This window comes from Hipposideros armiger, unplaced genomic scaffold (genome assembly GCF_001890085.2).
Source record: "Hipposideros armiger isolate ML-2016 unplaced genomic scaffold, ASM189008v1 scaffold_47, whole genome shotgun sequence".
NCBI classification, from domain to species: domain Eukaryota; kingdom Metazoa; phylum Chordata; class Mammalia; order Chiroptera; family Hipposideridae; genus Hipposideros; species Hipposideros armiger.
In genome coordinates, this window is record NW_017731397.1 from 3,900,582 (window position 1) to 3,911,581 (window position 11,000).

The 11,000-nt window shown below is 43.9% G+C and overlaps 1 protein-coding gene across 1 annotated transcript in view; it reads left to right on the forward strand.

Moving 5' to 3' along the window:
• The window catches only part of WIPF3 (WAS/WASL interacting protein family member 3), an 80,356-nt gene that overhangs the window by 24,248 nt on the left and 45,108 nt on the right, over window positions 1–11,000 (forward strand). Inside the window, exon 3 of the mRNA XM_019639876.1 lies at window positions 5,738–5,938. Coding sequence (XP_019495421.1) covers window positions 5,738–5,938 — 201 coding nt within the window. The remainder of the gene's footprint in view (window positions 1–5,737; window positions 5,939–11,000) is intronic.

Here is an 11,000-nt window from a genome sequence, read left to right on the forward strand (position 1 = left end):
TAGGTTAATATGGAAAGGATGAATAGAAAAATGGGCATAGGATATGACCAGGTGGAAGAAATACAAATGTTTCAATCTCACTACAATTGAATAAACACAAATTAAAATAATGAGAAACGATTTTCATCTATCAATTTGGTGATGATACTTTTTAAATGTTGGCTGGAGTATTAGGAACCAAGCACTCTTAATAAGAGCAAAAACTGGTATAATTTCCTAAAACACAAGTATTAATATAGATCAAAACCCTTTTAAAAAATGGGTATACTCTATGACCCAATTTCACTTCAAGTAATTTTCTTTAAGTAACTAATTATAGATGTACAGAAATATTTAGCCATAGAATATTAATTAAAGCATTAATTGTAATACCAACCAAAAAAGAAAGAAAAGGAAATGTAAAATTTTAATACCAGGTGAGTCAATAGATAAATTATTATGTAATCCACAAAATGGTATGCTAGGTAGCTATTGAAAACCATATCAAGATTATTTTGTAATTTCCAGTGTAATGATTGACTCAGGCCAGGGTCATCCATTAAAGCTAAAACCACTTCGTGAAAGGTTTTTGGGGAACAGGATGCTCACACGATCCTAAATATCACCCACAGATTACTTCTAATTACAAAGGGGAAAATGTGCCTTTAAAATGGATTAAACTTAGTGTCACCTATAATGAAATGACCTTATATCACAAGTCTTTTGCTGTGATCCAGGAAGAAACACATACCATCACCCTGTAGTAATCTGTCATAAATGAATGTACACCTAAGCAAACAATCACACACATCCAGAATGCGGGACCTTGGACCACAGAATGCGGGACCTTGGACCACCTTGACAAACTACAGCAGAGCCCACAGTCCAGTTTTTGTGTAGCCTTTGAGCTAAGAATGGTTTCTGACATTTTCAAGTGGTTGAAGAAAAATACTTTGTGACATGCGCAAATTATGTGAAATTCGAATTTTGGTCCTTAAGTAAAGTTTTATTGGACCTCAGCCATGCTCATTCATTTGCATATTGTAATGGCTGCTTTCATGGTACAGTGGCAGAATACCAGTTGAACAACTTATATCACCCCCCACAAAAAAAAATTTCCATTCTTCTCACTAGATGATGTATATTTTTAAAATTATACTCAATTATTAGTATATTTTGAATTTATTTCATCAATAAAAAATGTGTAGAAACGTGTTTTCTTTTTTGTTATATAGTATTTTCTTATTTGTAACATATATATATATATAAAATAGTATTTCCATGATTTTGACTCTTGGCCCACAATGCCTAAAATATTTATTGTCTAGCCATTGATGGAAAAAGTTTGTCAACATCTACAAGTTTGTCCTACAAGACAGCCGGCTGCATTTAGCCTTCCTCTGGTCAGCCGGTGGTCTTGCTTCAGATTATGTCCCTCCCTTGCGTCACTTTTCAAGGACTTCCCATCCCTCTCTCAGGCATGATCTGGCCCCTGCCTACCTCTGAGACCTCGTACTGTGCCCCCTCCCCGTGTCTCCTACTGTAGGACTTGAGCATCGCTGATCCTTCTGCCTGGTAACTCTTTCTGCTTCTCTCAGCTCAGGTGTCACTTCCTGGGAGCATCATTTCTTTGCACCCCAAACTGACATTTATAACATCCTTTTAAAACCCTCCTTCATAGCAGTTATCAGTTTCTAATTTTGTTTTTATTTGAGCAGGGTCCACATTGTATGGTTTGTTGTCTTTTCTGTCCCTAATGCATGGCTCACACCAGGCACTCCGCTCATTGAATGAATGAATGAATGAATGAATGAATGAATGAATGAATGGATACAGGCACACATGCGTGAATATCTGGGTAAATAGGGTTACACCTCTTCATAACCAGTGTTCAGGATTTCAGACATCCATGCTCATGGACCAGCATAACAGTTTTCACCATATGTAATGTTTGCAGGGAGCGCGCACTTTTGTGATATGTCAGAGCGTCTGTAGTGAAAAGCATCCCAGCAGGCATCAACTGAGCTGGTTGAGATCTGGGGATTAGATCCCAGTAAAAGTTTGTTGGTTTCTTCCTCCCACTTCTCACCTCTCTCCTCCTGGTCTCTGCCTCTTCTCTAATGTGCATTTTTGTCTTTTTCTAAGAACGTGGGAGTGGAACCGGAAGAAGGGCTGATATTTGGGAGAGGCTTGAACCAAAAGCCAGACAATCCCCGCCATCTTGTTCCCCTGTTTTTCTTGCCCTTTATTCCCCTGTCTTTGGAGCTCTATTCCCTTATCTCATCCTTTAAAATCCAGCAACAATATAAAAGTTGCCTGCATGGTACATTGGTCCACTTATAAGGAAATTATTGTTGTTGCTTTGGTTACAGGATGTAGCTTTTTAAAAATCTAAAGAACATAGAATGGATTTGATGTTTGAAATGCAGCAGAATTTTGCCGAACTTTTGTTTCCCCATTTGCTTTGACCCCTTGGTCATGTCCAAGAAGAGAGAAGAAACTCCTGGAGAGCCTGTGATTTCTGTTTTCCCATCACAGTCACAGAGCATTAGCTACACGAGAGGAAAGAAATACATGTGTCTCTGCCCAGCTGATAAATTCTTTGGAGTTGGGTTGCCCAGGCAAAGCCTTACAGTAGGGTCATGGCCAGAGCATGTGTGTTTATTTAAAATGTAGATTTGTAAAATTGTGTAGCATTATTTTTTGATGTCGCTGTTCAAGCTTAAACATCCTAAGGCAGAAACCACTATTGAAAAACAAAAGGGAAAACTAGCTTGATAATCATTGATTTACCATGAAAAGCAAAACTCTGAAGTAGGAGGACACCATGGTGCCTTATATTTCTTCCTGCCTCTTCCGGGGGTAACTTTTGAAAATGCTGGAGGGAAATTACCATGAGAAGCATATTGTGGCCCCTTGCTGTTCTGTCCCCTCCTTACTGCTGGCCAGTCTTTGTTTGTGTTCAGGCAACTTGCGTGAGATAATGTTTCTCCTGGTAGTCTAAGGGTTGCATGATTCATGGGCGAGGCAGCCTTTCCAAAGCGTTGGGAAACATCAGCTGTGGCTTCCACTGGGAGACTTGCCCACCACCTCTAGGATGCAGGAGCTCCTGTCATATAGAAAAACATGTTAATCTGTGAAAGAAATCATGGAAAATGGAACGGTGTCTGAAATCCCACGGGAGCCTTTTTCAGAGTTTTGTGTTTGCTATAGTTAAAAGAGAAAAATGCAGGGGTGAGGGGAGGGCTAGGTGGAAGGGGGCTTAGTACAATTGCATATTACCCTACTTCTGGAAAAGGGAATTTGCATGTTTACTGGTGCATTTGGAATAATGAGAGGCTTAAAAAATCTTAAATACTGTCACTCACTTAGAGTCCCTTGACACTGGTGCTTTGATTAGTGTCACTAATAAGGGATTGGGGACATTTACCCAGGGTTGACCGTGGCCACTGGGACAAGGAGAAGGCTTTTGCATTATCGAAGCTATTAGGATAGTAATACATTTGTCTCTGCTTAACAGTATGCAAAACCATACCTTTGTCTTCGAATAATTTAAAAAAACTTGATTCTCCCTCCTTGCTGGTTTGCACCTGCGAGCAGTAACACAGAGCTTCAGTGAAGAACCGAGGCAGCCTTTGCAATAGACTGACTTGGTCTGTAAGGGAGAGAGGTGTGGCAGGACCTGCCACTCATACTTCCAAAGGGCCATTCAGACGGTTATTTAAATGTGTGTCTTTTTTCACAGCTGTGAGGTGGGAGGGGTGGCGGGAACAAAAGGGAAAAGGCTTGCAGTGATGTGCTGGAGGCAGATTGTGCGCTCAGTGGCTGGGACTTGGCAAGGAAAGCCTGCCAGCGCTTGTTAGAGGCCTTTATCAAATTTCATAGGAGCCCAGGGGCATAAGACACCCTCACTCAGCATCTGAGCGGAGGGAAATGGCCGGAAGCTGCCATGGGGTATTGAAGCCAAAGGGGGACCGTGAAGGCCTCAGCCCTCTCTAGCAGTGATTACCAACCGAAGCTTTATTTGACACTGAATCTGCTGCCTCTTTGCCTTTGAAATCTTCTAGAATTAGCGTAACTAAAGATCCCCGGAAAGCTCCCGGTGAACCAGTCCCCTACGCCAGGGTGGCTTTTCCCCACATACTGTTGTTCTTAGGAGCCTGCCATGGTTTGGAGCTGGGATCTCCAGGGCCATATACTCCTTCCCCAAACTGCCCTTTCCTTTCTTGCAATAAAAGGGGAAAAAACGATCACTGTCAGGTTGCTGTCGGCAATGAGATATCCAGCCTGGACCCTCTAGAGACCGCTGTGAGCAAGAGGGGAAGGGTGCTGGGACCTGGAAGTCGAGCACATTTCTACAGTGGCGGGTTCGCAGCTAAAAGTCCTTTTTCTAGCATGTTGAATGAGAAGACAGGTAAGGTGACATGAGAACAGCCAGCTACATATATAACAGTAGTGTGGTCCCAGCTGCAGAAAAGAAAGCCCTGTGTGTGCGTGTTCACTCACGGGCTCTCAGGTCAAGACTAAGGAAAGATGGGTTATCTGGGGGTGCGATGGGTGAATTCTGTTTCCTTTTGTGTATGAGTCTGTGTTCTCTCAAAAATCTCTGCAGAGCATTTATTACTTTTATCATTAGAAGGAAAGGTTCTCAAAAAGAAACAGGAATGAATGATTATTTACCAACTGGCTGGGTTGGGTCATATAATAATGTACACTAATAACAGCAGGCAGCTACTGAGCAGGTACAGGGAGTCTGCCCCTAGGTCAGTACTAGGCGTATCATAGGCACTCAGTACCTAGCACTACTTGCTGAACTCTTGAGTTTAGCAAAGATATTGTAATTCACAAGGCAAACCCACCATGAGCTACTTTATACTCGTATCTTCCACCTGCTTACACCTTGAAAGCCAGAACACATTCTATTTTGTGTCCTGTCAGGACACCATCAACACATGCAAACTTTAGTAAGCGTACTTTATAAAGCAAATGCAGTTAATATCAGAAGTAACAAATTTAGGGATAGCATAAAGCAAACACCCACGTATTATTTTAAATGCCATAAAATGTCCTTTGCCACAACCCTCCCCATTCCAATTTGTTCCTGTTTTCAGAAAGAATAGGCCTTTTTCATAAAGACATTTAAAAACTCAGGGAAAGCAACACGTTGTCCCCATTTTTGTACATGGCAGCAATAGGTTTCCATTTTAATATAGACGGTTCACCATAGAGGAGTCTGGATGTGTTTTCAAGCTGAGGAAAGCGAGGTCTCACCTGTACCACATACAATATGTAAAACATAAAGGTGTGAAAGCACATTTACGCCCTACATCATCCACTCAGTCCTCCTGGAGCCGAGCTGCCGGTTCCACCAGGGATCACGTACGGCTGCCGTGCGGTGTGTTTAAAAACACGTGGACTTTAGAGCCATGCAGATCAGAAACTGAATCCCTGCTGCGCCATTTACCAGCTGTAGGATGTCAAGCAAATTGCTTAGTATCTCTGAGCCTCAGATGTTTCACCTGTAAGTGGGAATAATGATCGCCACCTCCGAGGGCACACAGCCCTTAGTGGAAGCTCCTTGAAGGGAGGGATGTTTGCCTGTTTTGCTCACGGTGAATCCCCAACACCTGAGCAGTGCCTGGCACGTAGAGGCTTTCCGACAAATACGTGTTGATCACACGAATCCTGGGATTGTTGTGAGGATCTAATAGGACAACNCAGGACGCTGTGAGCCAAGGGTGGGACCTGTGAAGCTCAGCCAGACACCCCTGGCTTGCTCAGCACAAGGGCCACATTTGTTACCCAGGACACACATCGGGCCGTCTCAGGCCTGCTCAGTGTACAGGCCACGTGGGTGAGAGAATCAGAACTTCCCTTCCAGGCCTGCAGGTGATTTATAGTGTATCTTCCATCCCTCTTCAAGTGCTAGAGAAACAAAACCAAACAAAAGCAACTCATGGTGAGATAACTTATTTTGTTGTTGGGATAAAATACACATAATATAAAATTCACCATTTTTACCATTTCAAGTGTCCAATTCTGTGGCATTTAAACATTCACCGTGTGCTTGCAACCATCACCTCTGTCCAACTCCCGAACATTCTCATCACCCCAAAAAGAAACCACACCCATTAGCAGTCGCTCCCCATCCCCCTACACACCAGTCCCTGGCAACCATTAAATCTACTTTCTGTCTCCATGGATTTGCCTATTTTGAACACTGCATATAAATGGAACCATACAGTATGTGGCCTTTTGTGACTGGCTCCTTTCACTCAGCATCATGTTTTTAAGGTTCATCATTGTAGCAGGTACCAGGATTTCATTCCTTTTTATTGTTGAATAATATATCATTGTATGGATACACTTCCTTGTGTTTATTGTGACGTAACATTTAAACATCGTAGTCCTGTGTCAACATAGTCCTCAAATTCAATGAGAGAAAAAGTGAAGTCTCACCATTAAAAAAATGCAAAGTTTTTGTTTTTCTACAAGGAAAAAGCTTTATTCAGAATTCTCTCACAGAATCATATGACTGGAGCTTTCCGTGTCTTCTAGAATATCATAGGGTAAGGACAGCCCTGTGCTTAGGTCAGATGACCCATGTTGACNCACAGGCAGCAGCTTCCCTCCCCACACCTGCGTGTTGTGTCGGAGCAGACAGACGTCAAAGATCCAGGGGCTAAGTTTTATATGGAGTTCATGTCAACAAAATACTGATAGATTGCTCACATTGTTCAAAAAAAAAAAAAGCAACCTACACTGGTACGAAAAGGGGAATGGCTTAGTTTTTGCATGCTTAGTTTTAGAGTTTCCACTCAAACATAAGGGGCAAGCCTAATATATAAAGCTGTGATATTTGGCAAGATGTGAGCAGTGCTGTAGAGCATTACAAGGTGCTTTGGAACTGGGTGTGGATCAGATAAGGAAAAGGTTAAACAAGTTTAAATTAAAAAAAAAAGATTTTGTTAAATAAGCTGTTTTTTTATGTAGAGCTGAAAAGAGAAGGAAACGGGTCGGCAGGTAGGGCAGGGCTGGGGCTAGGGGAGCATGCCCAGAAGAGGCGGGGGCATGAGCACAGCCTTGGGAGTAGAAAAGAAGCACGGGAGAAATTCAGAGCAGTTTTGACTCCTGAAGAAATATAAAATACCGTTGGCGGACTCCTGGGGGCGGTATGGCTGGATTCTGTGATTTGGAAGAGCAGAGGGTCACTGAAGCCTTTTGAGAAGGAGAATCAGAGTGTGGGTGCTTCCAACCCATTCATCGGAGGGCAGCCTCGAAGTCAGATGAGGGTCCTGGCTGTGGAGACCAGATGAGAGACTCAGGTCCAGAAAATCAATAATGAGGAACATATATATATATATAGACACGTGTGTATGTAATACACATACACCCACAAAGGTATATGTATACACACATGTATATACACACCCACACACACACATACACTCCCTGAGAACAGGGTGCTGGCAGCCTTACCCAGACTGTACCCCCTGCTCCTAACCTAGTGCTTAGCACTGAGTCAGCGCGCAAATCTTAGCTATTATTGGGATACATTAGTAACCAAGGGGTTGCCTTCTGTTGTCTATCTGCCATCCTTTCAGGCCCCCTCCCTTTAGCACTTTCCATGAACCACTTACCAATTCATTTTGCTGTAGTGCAGATCCAGCAACCATTCACACGCACTCCAAGGCGTGTCTCTGTCCAGTGTCCGATCCACCGTCCGTACGCGTATGCTGACTGCCTTTTTAAGTGTGTAGCTCTGGGATCACTGACTCTCTCCAGTCCCTGCCGCTGAAACCTGTCCCATGGGCTCTGTTTGTACACATCTCAGACCCCTCTTTCTTCATAGTTCTTTATTTCTACTCCTTCCATTCTCAACCTGTAGTCTCCTGTTTTTCGGGGTATTCCCTGCTGAAGGGACATGGGATCCACATTGGCCTCAAAACCGTCACTGTTGCTAGACCTGAGGACCAGAAATCCCACTGCCACACAGTGGGAGCTGCTTCATAAAACTGGCGTGGGTGGGAAACTGCTGCCATTTATAAGTAAACTCAGGGTAGCACAGGGAAGTGCAGTCAGGCCCAGAAGACAATGTTAATGAGGACTTTTAATATTTTATCCCGAGTGAGACAGAAAACTATTGCAGGTTTTGAGTAGAGTGACATGATCTGGGTAGTTGGTGCTTTGCTAAGGGTAAGCGTGTTGCTCTAGGAACAAAAAAGGGCTCTTCGCATGGCCTTCCAGGATCAGGACGCTTCCTGGAAAATAGCCAAGAGACAAGTGTAAAAAGACCAGGGAGATTAGCTCCAGCCGCAGTGCAGAGGCCTGCTCCAGCACGGAATGCTCAAGGAGTGGAAGGCCTAGGCCGGTCACTAAGGGCCTTGCTCAACATGAAGGGATTTGAACTTGATTCTGAGGTCAGTGAGAAGCCAGCAGAGTTTTATGGAGGGGAGGGACGTGATAAGTGACATGTCCTTTGTACAGATCGTCCTGGCAGCTGTGTGAAGGGAGGCAAGACAGGAGGCATGAAAGCGATATAATCCAGAGGTGGTTATGGCCAACACTAATTAAGTCAGCATCACAGGAATGGAGAAAAGGAGCCACATTCCAGAGAAATCACTCTGGAAAAGTCAACAGGAGTTTTTGATTGAGTGGATGTTAGGATTGAGGAAGAGGGAAGGGTCTGAGATGGCCTCCAGGTCCTTGGACAAGGAGGTAACTGCCAGCATATAGTAACCAAAATCATGCCAATGGATGAGATGACTCTGATGGATGGACTTCTTTGTGGGTGTAGAGCATAGTATCAGACTCACCGATAGCCTGAAGCACCAACGAAAGATCCCTTAATTCTGCTCTAGCTCTTAATACGAGAACAGGCAATGGAGGCAGCTCTGTACTCTAGGTAACACTCACGGGTCTGTCTGTTTCAGAAGCCAAGCTTTAAAAAGAAGGTTAGAGGGTCCATTCTCTTTGCTTGTGGATTTTAATTGCATGTTTACATTGTTGAAAATGAGACATAGAACTGTTAGATCGCAATATACTTCATTCTGAAACAGCCTGACTTTTGCACATTTGGGGTGCAAGGATCATTGTGTCAGGCCTGACTATGGAGACTTTGTTTTCTCTGAAAATATCCCATGTCCCTCTCTTGGCTCCCAGGCTCTCTGCGTTCTCCTACGTAAGGATGGTAGTAGCAAGAGGGAGGCAGTGCCATGCTGGGTGTCCTGGGGATTCAGACTTGGTAATGAAATGCAAGTAGGCTGGTTGCTCATACCTGTCTGCCCCCAAGTTCCGAGAAAACGGGAGGAGGCTGAGGGCTGGGGTAATGAGCAGGCTGTGTGCCTGGAAAACTGAGTGCTAATTTTAGGTTTAAAAGCAATGTTGGAGAAGGTATCTTTAGGAGGCAGCAAGGCTGAAATTGTATGAAAATGATAGGGTTTAGATTACCCTTGAGACAGACAACCTGCTAGATTTGGATCCACGGACTAGATTTTTATTAGTGTTCTGCACAGAAAACAGTATCAATCAGACAGGCAGTGGTGGCATTTGGTGNATACAGCTGTGTTTGTCCTGTGCCAGTTCAGTCAATGGTGGCTACTGTTATTTCAGGGACCAGGAAAGAAGTGGGCTGGTAACCAGATCTGGGACTAAGACGGGGCCCCAGGGTTCAGTGTAGGGTGGGAGGTCAGACACCAGAAGTCAAGGTCAAGGTTGGGAGCCTGCGTTATTCAAGATGGGGAGTCAGGCCAGTGGTCTAAAAATAGTCCAAAAATAAGTGGGCAGAGGTTACCACCTCTAGTTTTTCAGGAGTTCCAAATTCACTGTGCCAGTACCCGCTCCTGTAGCCTGGTTCTGAGGAGCTGCACCTTCTCGCCTCTTCCATGCCCCCTACTGAGTTGAGTGGCCAGAGTCCAGGGTGTAGCAGGAAGTACCTGGAGTCAGCCACAGGTGGGAGTGATGCGGCCTCAGCCGTGGGACCGAGGCGGAGCCAGGAGGGCACGGTGGTCCCAGGAAGTCCTTTTGGATCTGCTCTAGGAAAATGGCAGCCTGGCTCAAATATTTTAAACGCTTACAGGAGGCTTTGTTTGCTCAGCTGCTGTTTGATTTGTCATTTTTTAGGCAGCTTTGGCAGAGGCAGACCTAGAAGCTGCCTGGGGGAAGGGCACCTGTTTTCCTGGAAAGTTTAATGGTGATGCTTGTGCAAGAATTCTAGATCACCTGGCTCTGAGCCCCTATCTAAAGCAAAGAAAAGTGTTCTCCGGGCCTGTGGCAGCTCCAGGAAGCGAGGTTCTAATGCTTTTTGGCCTTTCTCTGCCTGGCTCGGGCTTTCATTTAAAACTTTACTGACAAGGGGTAATTTGAACACTGACAGGATATTGGTTGATATAAAGAAATTAGAGTCAATTTTGTTTAATACTACTACTGTTACAATTTTAGGAGCTCTTTTCTTTGACATCATCTAGTGTTGGATATATTTGTTTGTTTCTGTTTTGTTTGTTTATTTTGTTTTTTAGGTTCCACATATAAGCGAAATCACATTGCATCTGTCTTTGTCTGACACTTCACTCAGCACAATACCCTCCAGGTCCATCAATGCCACTGCGGATGGCAAGAACCCATTCCCCTCCCTGGCTGAGCAATATTCTGTTGTATATGCATATACACAATATTCTATTGTATGTACGTACCACCTCCTCTTTATCCATTCTGCTATCAACAGACACCCAGGCTGCCTCGACACCTTGGCCATTGTAAACAGTGCTGCAATGAACATATGGGTGCACACGTCCCCTCGAAGTAGCGTTTAGGGTTTCTTCTAATAAATACCCAGAAGTGGGATTACTGGGTCCTTCTTTGTCTCTTGTTAGAGCCTTCATTTTAGAGTCTATTTTGTCTGATATAAATATTGCTACTTCAGCTTTTTTTTGTTGTTTGTTTCCATTTTCATGAAATACCTTTTTCCCATCCCTTTGCTTTCAGTCTGTGCCTTTTGATCTGAAGTGAGTCTCTTGAAGGCC